The 23104-nt window shown below is 39.3% G+C and overlaps 2 protein-coding genes and 1 pseudogene across 2 annotated transcripts; 2 read left to right on the forward strand and 1 right to left on the reverse strand.

The window, feature by feature from the left end:
• Positions 1 to 3916: 3916 nt before the first annotated feature.
• On the forward strand, positions 3917 to 5970 carry LOC145490850 (uncharacterized; annotated as a pseudogene).
• A 734-nt stretch (positions 5971 to 6704) lies between these two features.
• On the reverse strand, positions 6705 to 8570 carry LOC145490848 (uncharacterized). The gene has a single exon (XM_081469951.1). It carries the CDS (start codon positions 8421 to 8423, stop codon positions 6705 to 6707), a length of 1719 nt encoding a protein of 572 aa, XP_081326077.1. The 5' UTR covers positions 8424 to 8570.
• A 9-nt stretch (positions 8571 to 8579) lies between these two features.
• On the forward strand, positions 8580 to 22761 carry LOC145490849 (NAD-dependent protein deacetylase sirtuin-7-like). The gene is made up of 11 exons (XM_081469952.1): positions 8580 to 8933; positions 9019 to 9123; positions 9236 to 9258; positions 9394 to 9441; positions 11435 to 11507; positions 11887 to 11985; positions 15434 to 15673; positions 15936 to 16016; positions 18659 to 18698; positions 18917 to 18983; positions 19602 to 22761. Exons 1-11 carry the CDS (start codon positions 8706 to 8708, stop codon positions 19894 to 19896), a joined length of 1299 nt encoding a protein of 432 aa, XP_081326078.1. The 5' UTR covers positions 8580 to 8705; the 3' UTR covers positions 19897 to 22761.
• Positions 22762 to 23104: the final 343 nt, after the last annotated feature.

Here is a 23104-nt window from a genome sequence, read left to right on the forward strand (position 1 = left end):
TCGCAAGCCGTGATGTTCTTGCGAATCTGCCAACAGGCTTTGGAAAAATTTAAATTTATCCAGTGTCTTGTTTAGCAAAGTTTTCCGCCTCCAACCCGACTGCGAGCGTGTTAGTGATTTCGCCGCTCAACAGCAACGTCCAAGTCAGCGAATATGAGCTTGGCCTTTCTGCCGTCCACTGATTTGAAAGATTGAACCGGACTTTCACTTGAAACCGGACATTTACCTGAAACTTTCCGCTGCTATCGGCAAACATTTCACCGCGGTTGGATGATCTCCCATGTCAAATACACCCGGGGTATCTAATCGAACAAAATCGAACCAAAATCCAATCGAACTCAATCGAACGATTGGTGTTCGATTGGGTTCGGCAATCGAACAAAATCGAACATCTATTTTGCTGTGAGTTTGATTTTCGAACCAATCGAACAAAATCGAACCAATCCGATGCAATTTTGTTCAGACGATATCTCTTGACACTGGAAAGTAGTAAAACACGTAGGGTATAGTCACTATCAGCCTTTATTGAATGGGAATAAAGAGAAATAACTTCATACTGAATGTCAATGTTCAAACAAAACAAAGTCAATGTCAGCGACTGTTACTCATGTACTCCCGGGTGTACTGTGTGGGTGTTGAAAGGAAATGGCTTATACGATTATCTTCGATGTGACTGTAAACAGACAGAAATCGTACCATTTCAATAACTGCAACACAGGCAGTTGTGTTTAAAATTATAATGATTACATTAGTAGGCACCGCGCTGCAGCCATAACTCTCTCTAAGTCTTCAAGAGCGGCCAAGAGTGACGTGGAGACGAGGAGAGCAGTCGCTAGCATGATAGCAATTACTTCGGCAGAAGAGCTCGTAATCAACATAGATGATAAAAAAAATAAGTGGACAAGTAAAACAATTTTTTTCTTTAGGGACTGTGCAATAATTACCCGAAGGGGGGGGGGGGTGCTGGGAAATGGGTGAAATATGCCCCAAAACTAAGTCATACCCCCGTCTCATTAGGCAAAAATTGATTTCAACCCCCCCCCCCCCCCTCACTAATGATAATATTAAGGCTACCCCTCTTGAAAAAAGTCTCCTCCCATTGAATCTCTCATGCCTAGTTTACTTGTTGGAGTTCTTCCTCCGGTACAAACATCACTTCAAATGACTCTTCGACGCATGTCGAAGATTCATTTGAAGAGTCATCAGAATCACTGGACACTGAGCTTGTGTCATCTTCTCATGAATTGGGAGATTCCTCATCTTCTACAGCATCTCTGGCACTAAGGTTCCCGCGTGTGTTGGTGAGAACTCGATCAATCAACTCAGCCTTGCTTCCACTTATCTTAAGACCTTTTTGCTTTAGATACATTTTCAGCTGCTTGTTGGTAAGGGCTTTTACATCTTTTTCAATTGTTCAAGAAATAAGCGGAAGAGTGTTCCTTTCTCTTACTCTGTTTTTTTGGCTTTTGCATCGAGGAACTCAAGGTGCTGTACATAACTTTTACATGCAGTCTCGTCCACGTTGAACTGGGAACATACCTCTTGCAAAGACCTCTCTCCAGATAGGAAAACAACAGCTCATAGATCAGAACACCTTGTCAGTTTTATTTCAATGATAGTATTTTAATTCTAAAAACTCTTCCACTACTGTTCCAGTTTGCAGAAAGGAATGAAAAAGTAATACCCTCCCTGTATGTATTAAATTTTACCTCCAACCCCCCTCTCTCTTGTTGTCATTTTCTCCTATGCCCTCCTCCCCTCAAATTTCCCAACCCCACCTCCAGGTAATTTTTATTGCACAGTCCCTTAGATCGAAATCAACGTAATATATAGGCAATAACCTTGTAATCAAACTGTTCGTAAGTGTTAGATGAGAATGTTGTTCTTCTTGAGTCGTTCTCAAAATCACGCCGCGCGAAATTTATGCCTTGGGATTGAACTGATGTTTGCTGCGCATGCTGCACCATCGTACTCGCGCTGTTTGCCATGGCACCGACTGGCTGAGTTATATCCCGGGTGATATCCAAGCTTGATCTTGCGTGAGTGACTTTATCGATAAGCTTTTGTTTCACCCGACTTGAACGAAAGGCCCATTTCTAATAATACTTCCCTAAGAAAAATTACTGTCATGTCCTTTGGATCCCCTGCTTTTAGTTGTTGAATATATGTTGTTTTTCTTTTTCTTCCTGTTTCTTCCGTCTTGATTCTTTCTCAAACAGCTCAGGAAGCTTACTATTGATAAATACTTGATCATCTTCCGTTAACTGAAATTCACCGTTCGTTTCCTCACCTTTTAAAACACAGCAATTCTACTGTCATTCCCGGGTAAATTTCAATTATACACCCACGCGAGCCAGTCAGACATGTGGTCATGGGATTTCCGCTTGACACGGACACCACCGTTTACACCATATTCTCCCGGGTGTTCTTCAAAACCCGGTGAAAACAAAATCCGTTTAGTCTTAGTGGAACTATTACTCACCATTTCAGACCCATTTCATCCCGTCCTTAAAGGGCCAAAGAGGTGACACCAAGGTCCGCTCAAGATGTCCTAACTGCCCTCTAGTGTTAGTGGCTTTAAACGCTCTTCCCCTGGAGCCAATCTTCTTATGGATGAGAAACTCTTCTCCCACATCTACACTGAACCGACATTCTTTGTAGCCTTTTACACTACACGAAATCTCGATAAGTGCAGTGTCCTCCCGGGTCTCCTGGATATCGCTTCCTGACGTTTTCGACATGTTTACTGAAAGTCGGGTGAAAAGGGAAGGGGGAAGCCAACAGTGATTTGACCTTAAGACTGAATTTCCACAGACCACGTGCCTATCATGCGATATGAAAATTGTCCTATCGAACAAGAGTTCGGTAATCGAACGTTCGATTGTGTTCGATTGGCAAAATTTTATTGTGAGTTCGATTATGTTCGATTGAGCTCGGCAATCGAACGAGTGGTGTTCAAATTACCGAACTGTTCGATTAGATACCCCGGGAACACATAATGCAAATTCTCGGTTGAAACTCTGCATTTGAAATTTTCGCAATAACTTAGATTTACACCTACAGACGCAGCGAAAATCGTTACAAGATGCCTCATTCGCCGTCTTCTTTTTAAAACTTCTTTCGCAGTTTCGCTGAACGAACACTGAACGAAGATATACTTCTCACAGCATATGTTTTTGCCTGGCTACTTGAAGAGTAGAGTAGAGCAATTTTATTCAGGATATCTTCCGCGGTTATTGACAACAGGCGGTAATAAGACGACGTCAAGATGAGAAATCCTACACCCAAAAATCACTCGGCCGTGATAGGTCAAACTCTTGGGCTTAGGCGGTCATCGCCCCTAGGATTTCGCGCAGCCATTTTTTTCTCGCGGTTTTCTTTCGCGTCACGCACGATGGACTCAGTGTGGACTAAGCGAAAGAGGGACTACTCGTAGTCTAGCTGTTTGCTTGCAGTCTAGCATTTATTTACTGCTGTTTGCTTGCGGTTAGCATTTATTTGCTGCTGTTTGCTTGTGGTTAGCATTTAAGGGGTGAAGGGGAAGGCGCCTACCACGAATAGCCCTTTTCACAGTTCCCGGCGCCATCTTGGAATAGCAACCGCGCAAACACCACATCGAGGCTAACGTTGAGTCGTATGTTGCATTTGGTGTAATTTGTACAGGAAACGACGCCTTTCTTCGCTTTTATTCGCTTTCGTTCGCGTGTGTTCGAAGTTTTTTGGATAATGAACAACGGAAATAATAACCTAGATACTCCTCCGTCGACTTCGAAGAAGAAAAGAGGAAAACATTGTGCTGTGTTTGGCTGCAACAACAGCTATTATGATGACAGAGGCCTATTCGCAGGTCATCATTTCTTCCAGTTTCCAACTGACCCCAAGCGCAGAAATCGATGGTGCAACCTTGTAAAGAGGCAGCATGGAAAGGACGGGTTTAAGGTGACTGGTGCGACTGTAGTTTGCTCAGAACATTTTCGACAAGAAGACATTTTACGAAAACTGGGAGGCCGCTGTTACTTAAAGACAGGTTTGTAATAAAATACATGCAAGCCCATAACAAAATATCATATTTCATTACTCCTACATTTGGCTTAATTTTTTCATTCGTACTTGTCTTTGCAAAGTTTAATTTGACGAGAAGACTGTAAAGCTTTTGAATAATGATGTTTACTGTTCACATGAAAGATCCTGAAATATTATAGTTTTAAAGTTACAGTATTGTATAGCAGTGAATATAAACTGGGCTGTTTGTTGTACCTTCAATGTATGAATGTGTTCTGTAAATAAACTGAAGCCAATTATTATAGTTGATATTATTCATAATTGAAATTATCCTTTCACTGAGTTCATCGGCACTGTATCATTTATATTGCCATTATTTTTACAGGTTTTTATTTTTGATGATAACCTTCATTTTTATTTTAAGGTGCCGAGCCATCCCAGTTTGAATGGACTTCAAAGAAAACTTCACGAAAAGCTCCTGCTAAACGAATGCAAAGCAGAACTGTTTCTACAGAGGAAATGGATGTGTCAGATTCCATGGAAGGGTCACTCAATATGCATGTACCACTTGAAACAGTTTCAGCTGCCACTGAACAAGGTTCAACCTCATGTACGGATAATCTGGAATCAGCAGGATCCCCTGATGTTGATATTATTACAGAGCTGCAGCAGAAGATCACATTATTGGAACTAAAGCTAGGTGATTGTGAAGAAGAGTTGACCAAAGTGAAAAATGAAAATGAGCTTTTGCTAGGGCGGCAATTTTCTCTAGACAAAATAAAGGATGATGATTCAGCGATTTTATTTTACACTGGCTTTCCATCATATCAGGCACTGATCAATTTCTATAAGTTTATTGAGCCAAAACTGGAGAAGATGCAGTACTGGAAAGGAGAGCAGTTTGTGAAAGAGAGTCAGCCTTATCAAGAAGATGAAAATCGGAAAAAGCCTGGACCCTCCAGGAAATTAACATTTCTCGATGAATTTCTGTTGGTATTAATGCGACTGAAGGCTGGCCTATTTGTTCAGGATCTGGCTGACAGATTTGGTGTAAGCATCAGCCTTGTTTCAAGGATTTGCATTACCTGGATAAATCTGTTGTACTTTGAGCTTCAGAGTATTTTCCCTTTCCCTACCCAAGAGTTGGTACGCAAAAACATGCCAGCAGAGTTTGCGGAATTTTCTACAACCAGAATCATTTTGGACTGTACCGAGATTTTTATTCAGCGGCCGTCTGCAATGATCGCACAGTCTGAAACTTGGTCCGATTAATAATAATACTTGGAAGCTTCTTGTTGGAGTTACGCCAAATGGCCAAGTCACGTTTCTTTCTGACCTCTGGGGTGGACGTGTATCCGATAAACAAATTACCCGCGAAAGTGGAGTGCTTGATTTATTAGATAGTGGTGACAATGTTATGGTTGACCGTGGTTTTGACATAAAGGACATTGTGCCTGATGGTGTCACCGTCAATATGCCACCATTTTTAGGAGGACGGGATCAAATGACTGCAGCTGAGACAGAAGAAACTATGAACATTGCCTCTGTGCGAATACATGTGGAGCGGGCAATTGGTAGAATTAAAACTTACCATATTTTAGACGGTAACCTCCCAAACACATTAAGCCCATATGCAACACAGATTGCAACAGTATGTGGGCTGTTAACAAACTTTCTTCCTCCTTTACTACAACCTGCCAAACCAAATTCCTAGTTTGTATTGTGACTATCCAGATTGAAGAATTTTGTTATAGCTTTGGCTAATAATGGTAATTGTCTACGTGAAGTCCAGTTTTGTCTGTAATCATACAGACAGTAGCATAGCAAAAGTCTGATTAACTTTGTTTAAATCACAGGTATCAGTATGATTACAGACAGAATTGGCTTACACAAAGTCCTTTTACCATTATTAATCAAAACAGAATTTAAGAAGGATGGTAAGCATCAATTCAATGTTGTGGCAGTGTACAGTGGATGAATACAAGGTTAATATTTATTTGAACACACTGCCAAATCATCACCTAATAACAAATTACAACATGTAGTTCTTACTTAATAATAATAATACTAATAATAATAATAATAATAATAATAATCTAATTGTAATATAATCTAATTGTCTAAAATTTAATTGTAGTTCCAAGAAAAACATCAACACCCCCACCCCTCTTGAAATGTTAATTATGCTTCATACATTTCTTTCTTTTTTGTCTTTGTAACCCCCCCCCCCCCCCCCCCCGCCCTTCTTGCCCAGGTACATTTACCCCTTGGGAGAATGTATAGGGAGTGAGTATTAATAAATGGGTGTATTCATGCAGAAAAGCCAAAAAAATCAATAATTATAACCTGATGTCACCCACCATGGGAAATTCAAAATAATCCTACTTTCAACTTAATTCAACTGTATTCTGTGAAAATACAGATAGAGAATAACAGAGAGACTGTGCAAGTGCAAATTCATCCCTGCACTGCCATGTATTTACATCATAAGTGAATTTTTGGGTAACATTGACTTTTCATTTTAACATAAATGAAATCGTAATGATGGTAGTAATAAATTAATAAATTTACTGCCCAGTAATACATCAAACTTTAGCTTATGCTTGTCTCTGAAATTTCATTTTCAAGCCAGCCCTTGTGCAGTGATATTGGCCATAGGCCAGCCAGCCACCATGCAGGTAGAGAATCTTTCCCCGTTGTACTCATTTGGTAAGAAGCTCAGGAAAAAGTGCCCTTCTGTAGAAGAAGTCAATCTTGGGCAGAAAGTCACTGGACCAAGTATTGGCTAAGCAGATCTTCTCCAGAAAGAGTGGCCTGTCCTCTCCAAAGTACACTGTGAGAATAATACCTTTCAGATCCAAGTTGGAACAGTAGAGCTGCCCTTGAATTTGAATATAGTAGTCATGATTTCTTTTAAGCCTTACAGTTCCATCAGAAAGTTTCTCCAGAAAAAAGGTTTTATTTTTGCATGCCTCTTCAATAGTCATGCCAGCTTTGCTTAAGGGGGATTTAATTTCCATTCCCCATTTTTCTTGTGTGTGCGTGAAGGTGACAATTCTGTCTATGCTGGCTCCTAGGTATGGTTTGTCCTTAGACACCAGTAGCCCAACTTCCTCCACTGTGACATCAATCCCGGCTGTTCGCATTTCCCTAATATATAAGTTCACTGCCTTTGGTTCACTTTCAATGCCATATTGAACAGCATCTGTTGTGAAGTTTGAATAGAGAATTGATTTTACTTTATTTGAGGGTTCCACTTTAGTCTTGGCAGCTTTTCCAAAATTTGAGGCTGTCAAGAGAGTTTTCCTTTTTTCAAACCAAAGATTGTTTTTGTTTTGTCCACGTGTCAATCTTTCTGTTTCCTGGATCTCTTCCTGGGTGATAGTTAAGTTAGAGATGTGTTCATCGACCATAGATTTAAAGTGCTTGGTAGCTATATCATAACTATCTGTAAAGGGCACACCCTCTGGCTCCTCCTCTTGCTCTTCGGGGTCAGACGCCTCTAGACAGTTTGACTTGATGTCGTGAAACAAGAAGAATGAGCTAGCAGGGAGACAATTCTGAAGACTTTCACTGAAGGTTTTGAAACTCGCTTCCTCTATTGTTCGCTGATTTGGCGCTCTTGGGTCAAATTTTATGATCTTGGGTTGCAGACGAATGTTTTTCTTGCCGAATCGTATCTTTCTAATCAAGACCTGGTCTAGTGGCTTTGCTGCGACACTTTGGTTGCGTGGCACAACCCATACAGACAGCCGTGACGTGCACGACAATGGTTCAGCGTGTTTTTGCAATCCTCTCCTTGTGAAGTCTTCGATAGCAAACAGTACGCCTCCTACGTGGTTGCATTTTCCTTTGCCGAGTCTGCCAAGTCCAGCCGGACACGTGCACGCTGCTCGCAAAATGTCACACTGAGGTGAGAACTCCACTAAAACTCTATACGAATTCTTCTTCATTGAAGGAAGAACGCTGGCCTTAACATAGGTCTTGCCTTGATAAGCTTTGCTTTCCAGCCGTTTTACGTTGCCTTCGAAGAAAAATTGGTAACTTTTCAGCTTCTTGTAGTTTGTGCCTTTTAGCACAATGTGGCAGTACTTGCGTGTAGACACGACAAGGTAATCGTACAGCTGAATAAAGTTCAGTTCTGGAAGCTGACGCAAGTCAGTAGACCATCCAAAAGCGGAGATTTGTCTTAGGATTTCGTCGTATTTGAAGTCGCCAGTGATTTCCACACTTTCCTGGGCGTTATCAGCCGGCGTTGTTACGTTCCGCATAAGCAAAGCGTACACTTTCAGCACCAAGTCCGCCTTTATTCCGCCGGCTCTTTCCGAATTACTCTTCAAAATATCCCTCAGATCTTTCACTGAGAGTTTCTGTATATCCTCAAGGGTCGTAATTTCCTTGTCTTTGTACTTTATGACCATTTTGATCGAAGAAAATAGCTACAGAGAGGAACGCGCGAGCAAAACAGCTGTGATTTCTCTTTGTTTGTGTTTCCCGGGTCAACGTTAGCCTCGATCTGGTGTTTGCGCGGTTGCTATTCCAAGATGGCGCCGGGAACTGTAAAAAGGGCTATTATATGCAAGCGAAAAAAACAGTGTACCATCACACATACCCTGTCGCGCAGGTTCGCCCCCAGATCTTTTCCCTCCTCGAAGAGTGAGAATTATTGGGTACAAACTTATCAATGTTTATACGAAACCAAGATGGCTGCCGTGGGCTTCCGTGAGAAGAGGAAGTTGGCACAAAAAGCCGACATTTTTGTTAAATTTGAGGCAAAGGAGCGATATAATAGCATTAGACAGATTTTGAAAAAGGATCCTTCATTAAGAAATGACGAAGAGCTGCAAATGATGGCTAATTCGCAAGAAATAGTCCAAGAAATAGAGAAGCGATCTTTGCGACAAGAACTAGCTAAGCGCCGAGTTGAAGAGGTATGTCGTGAAGCTGTTTCAATTTTCTGTTTATTTTACATTTTTAAGGGTGTTATTTATAACCCCTTCATTTCTTGGGATATAGGTGCTTGATCCGCCTGATGTGTTGGATGAAAAGACAACTGAACTGGCTCAAGCAATAGTGAAGGCCAAATGCCTGGTTGTTTACACTGGTGCTGGAGTTAGCACGGTAAGATAAACTAATCAGTGCGGGCGTGAAGCAACCCTGTGAGTAAGTTCATCTATTCCTCTTTAATTTCCATTGTGCAAGACTTAATTATAATGTGTCCTTTTTCTTCCAGGCGGCCTCGATTCCTGACTATAGGTTAGTTGACCTTGTATATATTAAAAATTTATAGTGATACCGCAGCCTCCGTTGATATAAGCGTAGGTTTACAAAATAGTATGTTTTCTTTTCATTAACATGTCAAATAGACTGAGTCTTGTGTAACATTTGTAGAGGCCCTGATGGAGTGTGGACTCGCCTGTCTCGAGGAGAAAAACTAGGGTAAAACACTTTTTAACTGTTTTTTTTGTGTGTGTGCTAGTAGAGTATTATTAATTAATTATCAGAGCAGCAGGTTCCCGGTTAAACTCTGTTAATTGCTTAAGCTTCTTAGGTGAAGCTTTTGACAGTTAACTTCAAGGCTATGATACACTGGATGTGTTGTAGCTTTGTGGTGTAGTGTTTTCAGGGTACTGATGTGATAAAGCAGTATATACATGCATAATAAAGCTATACCTGATAGCTTTTTCTGATCAGAGAACCAGCCCAGAATGCAAATTCCCCAGCAAGTAGAAAAAAAATGCAAATTAAATACATTCACAAGAAGTCAGCTCAGCTCTTTTCACTGTAGAACCAGCTATGGCCAGTTTCTCAAAATAAGTTACCTCCAAAAAGTTGTTATCTGCCAGCAGATCAGTAACTTCCAACAGTATCAAAACTTAAACAGCATAATCAATTGGACCTCAGAAAAGGAAACTCACATGAATTTCAACCTGTTACCATGAACAAGCATTGGTGTCTCACCTAGCACAACTTGTAGAAGGACATTTAATGTGTCTATTATACCCAATGTTACTAATCAAACTGTTTGGTAATCGAATTTAATGGAACCAAAAGAAAATTGTGTGAGAGATTTGGATTGCGTTCAATTTCCAAACTAATAGCATCCAATCGAACTCAATCGAACACAGTTGAAAAAATTGAAAATTTCACCTAAATACCTCTTGATCAGTCTGTCATAGTAACAGCCACAAATTAATAATTAACTAGAACAATGAATTACCACAAGCAACTGTCAATTTTAATAGTAATATATTTTTATTGAAATAACCTTTGAGCATGGAAAACACATAACAGGTTTTACAAATGAAAGAACAAACTGACCATAAAATGGACAGTAGACAGTTAGTCTTACTTCACAGTAGTTCAATTCCATTTCATGATTCGTTTCTATCAGCCTAGGGAGTCTTTCATAACCCAAGTACCCTACATAGCTGGCAGTCTTGTTGGGGAGTGCACATGCCAGCTTACAGTAAAATGGACAAACTGACTGTAAAATGGACAAATTCAAAAAAATCAGTAAAGTTCAACAGACAGTAGACAGTTAGTCGTACTTCACTATAGTTCCATTCCATTTCATGATTCATTTCTATCAGCCTAGGGAGTCTTTCATAACCCAAGTACCCTACATAGCTGGCAATCTTGTTGGGGAGCGCATATGTGAGCTTACAGCAAAGAGTGATTTCTTCCCATTCCCCCACGACTTTGTCCTTGGTTTTAGGTGACTGTTGTTTTTCAATCACCATGCCATCCAGTTTCAAATCGGACACGATCTAACTTGATTGAACTCAACTGAACTACATGTATATGAACTCAATCAAACCCAATCAATAGTAAAAAAAAATTGTCATTTTATTTTCTTAAACTTATGCTACAAGTTTTAAGGTTTGCAGTAGCTTTTTCTCCCTGTCAAATTTAACTTGTGGGAAAGTTTTTCCCACAAGCTTTGGTACATGTTTGTTAGTTAGGGGCCCTGCTTCAGTAGTCATCAGACCCTCTCTAGAGTTTCAGAACTTGTACCATGCCTGATGATAAGTGAATGAAACCTCAGACAAGTGCTAATTGAGGACACCCACCATTATTGTGAAGTAATGTATCAGACACAAGAGACAGTGTTTCATCGGGACATCCAAACAGGGAGAAGAGGGTTGAAAATACAACCCGCAGTGGAGTATTATTTTTTGATGAAATACTAGGTGTTTGGATAGCTGATGAAACAGTCTCAAGTGTTTGATATATCTTCTCAATTGAAACAAAAACTAAGGAGTAAACGAAGAATTAAAATCGTCAAAATCTATGTTAATTAAGACCGGGTATCCAAACCTCCTTCACGTTCATGATTTTCTTTGTTTTAACTTGATGAATTAGTGAATGTGACACTACAACAGGAGAAAGAATAAATGAGGTATTGATCAGTTTTTGTTTCTTTTCTCAGTTCATATAATTTGGCTGATGCTGATCCAACTTTAACTCACATGAGCATCACAAAGCTTTATCAGGAAAGACTGGTGAGTACTCTCCCTTGATTATGTACATTTGTGTAGTTAGAAGGTTTTCTCCAATCTACCTTGATTACTTTACCGTGTGTAAACATATTGTCTGCTGTATCTAATTGCGTGGTGCTTTGAACAGGCAAGTGGAACCCACAGATAAGTTGTCTTCTTTAATGTTCCTCTGCTATATTTTTCTTACACTAGTTTTCACAGGCGTTTTCACTAAATAAACTATTAAGCAAAAACGTCATCTCCTTGGAAGATGGTGCTTTAAAAAAGCATCTCCAGGATTCCTTTATAAAAGAGGCTAATGTACGGCAGTTTTTAATCATCTTAAGATAAGTTTTTGTTTTTGTTTATTTTTTTTGTTTGTTTCTTTCATTATCATTGTCAGGTCAAGCATGTTGTGTCACAGAATTGTGATGGACTTCATGTCAGAAGTGGTCTTCCACCAGAGGCATTGTCAGAGGTCCATGGGAACATGTTTGTTGAGGTGCAGCAGTAGTAGCCAATGCTTATGATACTGCAAATAACTCCAGTACTAATAGCAACAAGTTACAACAAAGTGTAGATACTTACTTATTAAATAAATGTTAATATCAGAAATAATAGTAACCTGGAATAACCACCTTAAGTATACATTCTACACAAGTGAAGAGTGCTTTTCACACATTCTGATTGGTTATTTCAGAGGTGATTAACAAAGTACTATTCACCTTCAAGCTGGGATTTTTTAATTTCCCACCATTTGTCAGTTTCTTTTTTTGTCCACTAGTATATCCTAAAAGCAAATTTATTCACCTCAGTGTTTGTAAAAGTGGTGTGGATATTTACCTTGCCACTTCATGGCTTCATTAAATATCCACCACTATTCACTTCCACTTCTGTGTTTAATCAAAACTATAACAAAATTCTCGAACATGATTGGCTATCAGCAACCTGATTTATAATGGTAATAGGACTGAGTGGAGTCCAGTTCGGTCTGTAATCATAGGAGTGATTAACAAAATCGGACGACTGCAAAGCAGGAGTCCGATTTGTTGACCACGAGTATGATTACAGACTGAATTGGACGACATGATGTCCACAATTTTACAAAGTCAGTCTCTTGAATTGGTTGCTATAGTGATTGTAATCAATGTTGTGATTGGTGGATTTAGTGGAGAGGACTTAAAATGATTGGCTCATATAACTGTCTGATTACAGGTGTCCGATTACAGCCAACTGTCCGATTACACTGTCCGATTACAACTTTGCAGATTAATTAGAGCAAAATACAGCAGTTTATGCACCAATCACATTTGAGGAAATTGTAATTGTTTTGATTAGAGCATTATTTGGACAGTGTACGTGTCATACTTGTAATTGGACAGTACGCATCATTTTGCGCACGCTGTTGTGGTGTACTTTGTTGAGTAAACTGCTGCGTTTTTCAGTAACGATGTTTAATCGTTCAGCGCCTAATTGATGGTTTGTTCATTTCTCGAATTTTGCAATAGTTTTGATTAATTGGTAACAGGGCTTCGCATCGTCCAATTCAGTTTGTAATCATACTCGTGATTAACAAATCGGACTCCTGCTCTGGGTCAGCCAATTTTGTTAATCACTCAAAACATATGATTACAGACCGAATTGGACTCCACTTTGTCCTATTACCATTATTAATTGTTAATTATTAAAAACTGGATCATTGGATAATGTAATTTTAATTAATAGCTTTCATTTGGTTTAGCCATCATGGTATATGAGCAATTACACCATTACTCTACAAATATGGAAAGCATACCTGTAGTTCTTTGGGGTCGTGAAGCAATGAGGGCAATTAGAAAAACTTTGAAATTAATCCTTAATTGCCCGAGGGCACTTGCGATTACTTGTTTATCACCTAAAGGGTAAAATTCTGTACAAATGAAAACTTTCAAGATCTTGCCATTGCGTAAACAGGCTCGCCAGTTGTTATTAAAGAACAGGCTGGCAGTAGAACGGGAAAAGCCTACTATAATAGTAAGCAAAACACAGCAAGTTCAATTCACTCAAAGCAATTTCTTAACAAATAAAACTTAAGCAATCTAATTTTATTCACCTGTTTTGCGAAGCTTGCAACGGTGTGAAACTATTTCATCAGTCGATGAAAGACGTAAACAAGTAAGTGTCCAAACAAGCTCTAATAACTTCTTGAATCCAAAACTCTCCTTTCCACCACGAAAACTTAACATACCAACAAAATTCACGCTCTTTTTTGTGCTGATAAGGTGACCCGTGACACTAATAAGGCAACCCAAAGCAAAACGAAGAAATTAACTTTCAGTTTGGCAGCCATGAAGTTCTGTAACTCTATGCTTCGTGCGAAATGAGCCATACCAACTCAAAGTTTTTTCATGCAGGCTGTGAATCAATACGTTTTTGGATGGAAAAATCCTTTGCTTTTCCACCAAAAGACTGCACTTTGCTGCATGTCGATTTTCTTTCATGTTAAGATGAAATAACCATGTTTAGGTCAAACTCAGACTGAAGCGATATGTTCTGAAATTCCTTTCCAAAATCTGTTTGAAGCGGGAAACAAGGGTCCCCAATAGGTTTGGCGGGATGCGGGATTTGGCTTTTTTTCGCCGTGATATTTGGGATTTGAGCTGAAAACAGGGGCGGGAAGCGGGAATTACAATTACAAGCGGGAGCAGGATTTTGTGTTTTCATAGGGCTGGGATGCGGGTTTCGTGAGAGGAACAGAGTAGGATTTACGTGAACTCATAAATTTTTATTGACCAGTGCAAAAACCACAAGCTGGCAGAAACGAACCTTTTGTGTGTATAGCTGTGTTAGGTTTCAAGTAATGAATAGCAATGGCTCTGTGCCCTGTCAGGTTCTGTCAAACGTATCCATTATCACTTGACTACGTTAGCATCATGAGACTGTATGAGGTCTTTGAGTCCTACTCCTACTGATTTGGATCATTTGTGTTGACCCCTGACATCAATGACATCTGTCCATTTCCAACATTTTCAACGCTTGCTGCTGTAATCTTGTTCCCCCCCGATCTATCCTATTCTTTCTAGTCTTAGTTTCGACCTTTCCAGAGCGCTTGTCTTGTTTTGGCTAGGATGGCCACACCAGATGACGGTGATAGTGATTTACCGTACAAAGTATGCGACATTACAAATTGCACGCCATATAAACGAAAAGGATGTGCGAGAAGGAATGCCTTCATTCGGAAAGAAAAGTTCTGAGCCCAGATTTCAAGGAAAGTAAAGACGCTGAAAGCTTTGAAAGAAACTGTCAAGTGTATTTACGGACAATTTCTTAAATATGGGAATGAAAAATCTTTTTCTTTCACTGATACGTGGACAAAAAAAAACAAAACAGTATAAACTGTTTACGGAAAGAAACGTTTTAAACATTTGTGCTTACTTATCTGCTAGCCATTGAATTCTTTTGTGATCTTTTAGACGATATCTATTTTGAAAAATATTCTGTGTTAATAATTAAATTAATTATTAATTTAACAAATAAATAATTAACACAGAAATGTCTTTGAAAAGTGGGCGGGATCGGGATTTCCAGGCAAAAAAGGGCGGGATGGTGGGATTAACAGAAAAAATTGGGCAGGAAAGCAGGATCCGAGAACCTTATTGTGGACCCTCAGAAACTAACTTAATGTAGGCATGCTCAGGCAATCGGCATCAAGTAATTATGCCCTCTTGATTACCAAAAGTGCCCTCGTGATTAAGAAAAAATGCTCTCTCTCTCAGCAAATCAGCTTTCAGTAATTTGGCCCCATATGTGATAATTATTAAAACAATTATTATTCCACTTGCATTTGTTTGTCTATGAGATGATTATAGCCAACTCACTCAAGCAGTCAGCCAATGGTTTGTTTCAAATACTTCTGATGTTAAAACAAATAAGTTTCAGGTGCTGATGTCTCCACAATTTTGTACATGTAGGTCTGCACAGAGTGCGAAGAAAATGACAAGATCTACTATCGCCTGTTTGATGTAACGGAAAACACAAGACTGAGAAGACATCAAACAAATCGTTATTGCCACGAATGCAGTTCACAGTTAAGAGATACCATAGTTCATTTTGGTGAAAAGGGTAACCTGAGATGGCCATTAAACTGGGAGGGAGCTTTGGAGACAGCAAAAATTGCAGATTGTATTCTTTGTTTAGGATCAAGCTTAAAGGTGGTGTACACTGTTTTGATTAAATAATGTGTCTTAAGCTGCTTATATGAAGATTTATTTTTCTGGCATTTTTCATGATGTGGAATTCACTAGCATCAGTGATTTCAAGACACAACTTTGTATGGAATTTCTTTATTGTTTTTCGGAGTAAAGAGAAACCTTGGCTTTTTAATAAAGTACTTTAGTTTTTGTAACTGTACTTTATGCGAAATCATAGTTATCAATTTATTTCTGCTATAATGTTGACTCCTTTTCCTTGAAGGTGTTGAAGAGATATCATGCTTTATGGGGGATGAATAGAGTGAAGACCAGAAGACCCAACTTGTATATTGTTAACCTTCAGGTGAAGATGCTTGTTACCTCTAGCCATTTCATTTTGTGTCCTTCCTGCCTTGTGTAACCTTGTTTATTCAGGACATTAGAAATATGGAATCGTCTGTCACTAGGACACCCATTCACTTGCTATGATAATGGTACAGCTGTAGCTAGTTTAATAGCTGGGCAGTACAATCCTCTTGCCTTATCTCAGAATATCCAAGACATGAGGAGTATAGGGAGAACAATCAAAGACGATTACTTGGAAGTTCACATGGAGGTTACAAGAAATTCTATTTACCGATTTCAAATTGCTCACATTTACAAGTATGGATTTAACTATCAGTGGGACAGCTTCATGACGGCGGAAACAAGCATGGCGCATGACTCCCATCGTACCTTTTGGGGGTTACAAAAGTGGTTTTGGTACCTCTTAGGGTGTTGAGCCTGGTCCATGATGAGAGCTTTTGCGGTACCTTTTATAGGGTACTGGTCGCACTCTTAATTGATCAAAATGCAACTTTGTCATCTTTGGGTGTCCACACAAACTAAAACGTATCCAGGAAATATCTATTCAAGTAAAGGGTACTATAATCTATAGAACAGAATCATTCCAGTATTTGGGCGTAACACTTCATCAGTCTATGTCCTGGGCAGATCACATCGAATCTGTTTGTAAGAAGGTTAATCAAAGGATAGGCCTAATCAGGAAAGTTAGAAATCTACTGCCATTTCAAGCCAGGGTCACCCTATACGACACCGTAATCCTACCACTCTTTGATTATGGAGACCTCATTTGGGGGGACAAGAACAATCTCAACATAATGTCAGAACTGCAGGTACTTCAAAATAATGCTGCTAAAGTACTGTTGGGCCTTCCAATCCGAAGCTCGTCAACTCAAGCCTTGAAAAGCCTTGATTTCAAGCCACTTGCTTTAAGGCGATTTTTTCATCGTTGCACCGTAATTCATAAGTGCTTAATTGGGTCAACAGATTTTGACTTCAGTTTCATTAGAAATCAAGCTGTTCACTCGCACAATACGAGACAATTGAACGATCTTCGTTTGCCCCTCCCTCGCACTAACTGGGGCAAGTAAATGTTCATTTATCAAGCAGCAAAGGACTGGAACAGCCTCCCGCGTGAATTAAAAGACACACATATTTTATCTATTTTTAAAGCAAAACTGAAAACGTTTTTGAATGATTTTAGCTAATTTTAATCTTTAGAATTTTAACTTTTTAACTAATGCGAACTCTTTTTACTCTTATTTATTTTAGCATGTAGTAATTTATTAGGTAACTCTTATTTATGTCATTTTTAGGTGATTCTTATTTAGGAGGGCTCCACTGAAAACCGCCCTTGGCGAGTTGGATTCCCTCACTAAATATTATTATTATTATTATTATTATTATCGTCCTCACGTAATGTTTGCTTAGAGTCCTTAGGGCCAAGACCAAACCATGGTCCTGGGGCACTAGGGGATAGCCAGTTTTTAGCTTGATAGCACCCTCCTCAAAATGTGTGCTGTACCTAGCAAGGTTATCTTTTGTAGTTCACTGATGCTTAATTGGCCGGGAATTCTTCCAAGATAAGTTTCTAGTCCCTTTTTGATTATTATTATTATTGTTATTATTATTATTATTATTATTATTATTATTATTATCATTATTATAAAAAATATGACAGGAGATAATGTTTTGTTCAGAATTGGTATCTCTTAGGGCTGAAGAAAATTTCAAGCCACGCCCACAAAACAGGATCTTGATACCTCTTAAGGGTTCTTTTCAAAATTTCCGATGAGCACCCCCGTCCTTTTTATATGGGTGTGTCCCCCAGGAGTATCAGCTGACACTGTGGTACCAGTCTAGTAAACTTCATCTTTAATCTTAAAATTATCTTTCTTTATACACGGTGAAAATTCATCAGGATTTACAAATACAATGAATATATTTATATCTATATTAAAACTAATATTATCATTATAATACATTTAGTACAGAATTGAAAAATTATGTACTAATAACAAGCATGCTCTCCATGAATGCCCTGTATCTGTTTTATGAATTCAAGATTGAGCAAGTGCTTTAATTTTTCAAGCGAGTTAGCCTTTCCAAGGTTACAGGGTAGGCTGTTCCAGAGGGTTGCACCACTGTACCTAAAACTGCTTTTGGGAAAGTTAGTTCATGAAAAGGGAACAACTAGTTTGTCTGCGGAGTCTCCTAAAGAGTAGCATATTACATTCCATTTAGGAAATTTGAATGAGAGGTATTCGGGAAAAGGACCGTTCAGAGACCCATATACCATCAGAGCTTTATCAATTTGATGTTGGGTGTACAGGTCTTTCCATCTGAGATGCTGAAGCACGCAATTGGCATCAACAGCATAACTCAAAGTAGTTATGGAGTTTTTTTGGCCTGCCAGATAGTGTTTTTTGGCAGTATAAGAGATACCTTTTCAGTATCACCGAAAAGCCCCTCATTGGAGTGTTCAATAAAGTCTCATCTCATCTCTCATCTCTCATCTCATATACATGTTCTGGTGTAAAAGAGCGTGAGAACATTTAAAATATTAATTTTCATGTATTGCCCAGGAAGTATTATTTAAATTTGCTTAACTGTTAAAATGGTGAAACAATTTTGTCTTAAAATGCACTGCATTTTTAATTTCAGTGGACACCAAAGGATGATCTTGCAGCTTTGAAGATTAGTGGTAAGAATAGTCTCACTTAAAATACATGTACTCTGATCATTGTGGAAGTATCTCTTTAAATGACACATCTTCTCTGTGCTTTGCAGCTGCGCATGCATTGTTTTGCATGCTGGGAGGTGTATCCCAAAAATAGCCTTCTTTATAACCAACTTTTTAGCTTCCGACACACTGAATCTTCTTACAAATAACTAACCTCCATATTCTCAACGTGTTTATAGGTCGCTGTGATGATGTTATGAAAAGAGTGATGGACAAACTGAATCTTGCCATTCCAGAGTACAAAAGGTTAGTGTTTAATCAACAGTCTCTTTCTTAACTCACCAGTCACCTTTTAAAATGTTCACTTGATCTAAATAATAATCATTTTACGTAATTTATGAAGTACAACCCAGGTGAAGGAGGCATTTCTGTGATGTGAAAGAGTGCCGACCACGGGAAAATGTTGCTTGATTTGAAGCTCCACATACATGTACAAGCTTTTATACCATGCCATAGAAAATACAGCCAATCAAAATAGAGGAAAACCGTTGCGTATATAAACAATAGCCTCCATTTGGCGCGAAAATATGCTCGGATATTTGTCCTTGGACATTATCTGTTCCGTTAAGCGAACAGTTTTCCGGAAAACTGTGAGCTTTGAGGAACAGATAATGTCCAAGGACAAATATCCGAGCATATTTTCGCGCCAAATGGAGGCTATTGTTTATATGTGCAACGGTTTTCCTCTATTTTGATTGGCTGTATTTTCTATGGCGTGGTATAAAGGCTTGTACATGTATGTGGAGCTTCGTGCGATATTTGTATTAAGTCACAATGGCCTCTTTTCCTGAGCTTGGTTTTATTTTCTTGTTAAACGAGCGAGTTCAGAATCACATGGGAACAATCATCTTTTACGTTTTGCAGAAGCAAAGATTCTCTTTTTACACTAGCGACGACACTAAGGCCTCATGAATTGGACACTTTTAGTACCAAATACTTAACCATGTCTGGGCCACAGTGCCCTGTGGCCCAATCTCCTGATAACGGGAGGAATGAATATCTGGTAGTGGAGGATAGTAACTGTAACAACAGTGAGGAAAGTAATTCATACAGCTGCAAAACGGAGAATGGTGCTCGTTCAAGTCCGAAACGTCCAGGTTGGTTTGGTAAAGGTTACGCAAAAGCAAAGAAACCGAGCAAGAAAAGAAGACTAAGATGATGACTACCCACGGTTCAACCGGCAACAGACTTCAACTAATAATATTATATATTGTTACGAAAGTACTGAGGGGTGTAACCAAGAGCAACCTTTACAGAGTAGCTGCAATTCGTCAGCGTTGGAGGAAAATATTGAAATATGCCACTTAATTTTGCTCTCTTATTGTGTTAGTTATTGGCTATGAGAGTATAATGGACATACATGATTGAACCAGTACTGGATTCATGGATGCCCCTTCGGTAACGCTTATTAATTATGCAAAGAAATGCGCCGAAAGAAACTTCAACAATACATCAGGCTTAATTGGTCGAACCATCCATGGTTTGTATCTTTGCTTGACTGGGTCTCGGCAAGATCCAAACCATGGCTTGACCAAACTCGCCAGATATGCCGCCGAAGCCTATCTAAATGGTACGTTAGGTGTAACAACTATATCTCCAGTGATGACCTTGAAAAACAATTGTGTTCAAAATAGGTGTGGCAGGTATTAGCGTATCAACAAGGTACGATTAAGTATTTACCAACCTATCCATTTCTAACAAAAATCCAGCCACATCGGGTCAGTGGCTTGATATCGCATGATAGTGGAGACAAGGCTTTTGATTGGCTGATTGTGAATTCTTTAAATAATTGAAGCTGTAACAAAAAAGAAAATCTGCTTTGAGAGCATACTGTTTCGAACCTGTTTGAAAATTGAGTGATTGTTGTCAAGAGATTGACATTGTAAGTTAGTGGTTTGACGCAAACTAATTTTCAAATGTTACTTTGAAGGCGTAACGGCTGGTGCTTATGGCCCCGTCAACTCCAAGCCCGCTCATCCCCCCTGTTCTCAATAAATAAGCCACACCGTAAATGCCGGAATAGCAACCGGAAAGTCTAGACGTGCGAGACGGGCGCGGTTATTTTTGTACTCAAAGTTTGGTCTCAATAGGACATTGTCTTCACTTCAGGTTAACACAAAACTTTAATGCAAAGTTTGGGAAATATCCTGTTGTAGAAACACATAGTTGAGTGTGCGATACACATTAACACTTCACTTCAAAGCCCTGACGTCCACTTCAATTTCTTTATCGTTCTTCAGTATTCGTGGTGTCTTGGGGGATGGAGCGGACGGGGTGCTTGCCTGGGGGCACTTATTTGAAGCTGGGTGCATTATCAGTGTGGTTTTCAAAGACTCCTCAAAACTCTTCCCTTTGGAAGATACTGGTCGAGGCGTGAAGGCGTGAAAGCCGAAACCTTAGGAACTTGTGCAAATAATGCACGACGGTAAATGTAACACATCTTTAACGGCTCAACGGGAAAACGAACTACCTTTTGCGAAATTCCGCGGTTTCTTCCTGAAAGTTTTCAGTGAACTGAACTGGAAAGTCGTGTTGCTTTTACATTCCAACCGAAATTACAGGAGGAGTTTTGTGAACGGAAAAAAACTATGGTGTCTAAAATAAGTTCTTTTTAGTATGTGGGGGTAATAAAGATGCGCCGAGAGTATATACTGACCAAACAGTGCCATAAATATATACTATGTATATGGACTGAGAGAAAGAAACTACAGCTGGCCTAATGCACTGCCCCCACCCAACCACCCATATAGATCGTTTTCACTGTCACGCAATAAAAAAAGAAATCGAAAACCATCCAGTGGAAAAAGCTATGAAATAATGATGTTATAGAAGATAACTAAATAAGACACTCCTCCAAGTTTTAGGCCTGCGCGTTTCCCCAAACTTCAGATATTCGTCGAAATGTTTCGCAGAGCCCGGTATGAAAACGCTTTGTTGGTGTACCTCCGTGGTACACCAATATGGCGGCCGGAAAATAGTGTAAACATCTGGAACTTACTTTGGATATCTAGGCGACTGATTATCAGCACTGATTAAACAAGCATTTACATAAGCACTTCATAATGCTCTAACTTCTAAAAAGGTTCAAAATCATGAGATAAGTATATATTTTTCGACAAACTCGATCGTAGCCTTGTGTCACGCACCTCCATAACCCTGAAATTCAAAATGCTCTGGATTCCAAACGAAGTACGCTATTGAGCTGTAAAATTGTAAACAGATATAAATATACCGCCTCTTATGCCTATTGAGGATAAAAACTTTGGTGGTTTTTAGTTTTGGATTTTAGAAAGTGATGACGTCACGTGAAAACGATCCATTGGGGCACTTACTCGACCCCCAACGTGGGGGAGATGGATATTGTTATTAATTTATTTATTGTCAGTATTACTAAGGCAATAAAAATTAAACTGGAATTTTGACTTATCTCTTTTGAGAGAAAACTACCTCACTAGAACGAAACGTATTCTCTTCTTTGTCCGTTCCCAATGACTACATGGTATCCCACCATACCAGGGGCCCGTTTCTCGAAAGCCCCGGAAACTTTTCGGGCCCGTAAAACCTTTTTTAGTTCATCTGTATCTAAAAACGGCGAAGTGTATACGCCTGAAACTTCTTGAATGAGGGAACCTCTGTTCATATTAAGAATACGCGAATAAAACAGCTCTGTAATCATAAGCTTCGAGATTTTGCTATGGCTTTCCGGGTGCGAAAACTTTTCGGGACCTTCGAGAAACGGACCCCAAGTATGTGAGAGAGGATGTATCATTAATTGGGTGATAGAGGTCTAACTCTAAATTTAACAATTATTCCATGAGCCTACGTTAGAAACTAGGTGATAAATAACACACGAGGCACTAAGTAATTTGTTATAATCATCTCCTATCCAACAATCGCGAATTGCGAAATTGTTTTATTTAAAATTCTTCAGTCGACTGTCTAATGTGGACATTTCGCGTAGATCTAAACAAAGTGATGTTATGAAAAGGCGGGAAAATTTTTCGCGCATCTGCGTGCGTTCACGTTTTGAGCCCCCCCCCCCCCCCCCCCCCCTGATTTGCAGAAATGTTCTTCACGTAATCACCTCCAAAGTTGTTTAAATTCTGGAAAATTTTGGAAAACGACGAAAGGTTTGAAAACGTGTATACGCCTTGTTCAAGTCAAAGCGACTGTCATGTGCTTAGAATCGATCACGATCACCGAAGTGTAAGAGGACAAGAACCAATAACACAAAGTCTTAAATGTAAGTAAGATGGCGATAATCATTTTTTCCCTAACTGAACGAATTTGTGTGGGTTTTTGGACCTTCCCCTGAATTTTTTGGTTGCTGTTCTTCTTGATTCCTTCGCTTTTATTGGAAATTGACA

This window comes from Orbicella franksi, chromosome 6 (assembly GCF_964199315.1).
Source record: "Orbicella franksi chromosome 6, jaOrbFran1.1, whole genome shotgun sequence".
NCBI classification, from domain to species: Eukaryota; Metazoa; Cnidaria; class Anthozoa; order Scleractinia; family Merulinidae; genus Orbicella; species Orbicella franksi.

What these genes read in the sequence shown, in the direction of transcription:
- LOC145490848 (XM_081469951.1), bottom strand. Translation starts at nt 8,423, where the DNA reads ATGGTCATAAAGTACAAAGACAAGGAAATTACGACCCTTGAGGATATA.
- LOC145490849 (XM_081469952.1), top strand. Translation starts at nt 8,706, where the DNA reads ATGGCTGCCGTGGGCTTCCGTGAGAAGAGGAAGTTGGCACAAAAAGCC. An exon ending in CTAAGCGCCGAGTTGAAGAG is followed by an intron (nt 8,934 to 9,018) that starts GTATGTCGTGAA and finishes CTTGGGATATAG; the next exon opens with GTGCTTGATCCGCCTGATGT. An exon ending in ATGGGAACATGTTTGTTGAG is followed by an intron (nt 11,986 to 15,433) that starts GTGCAGCAGTAG and finishes TTGTACATGTAG; the next exon opens with GTCTGCACAGAGTGCGAAGA.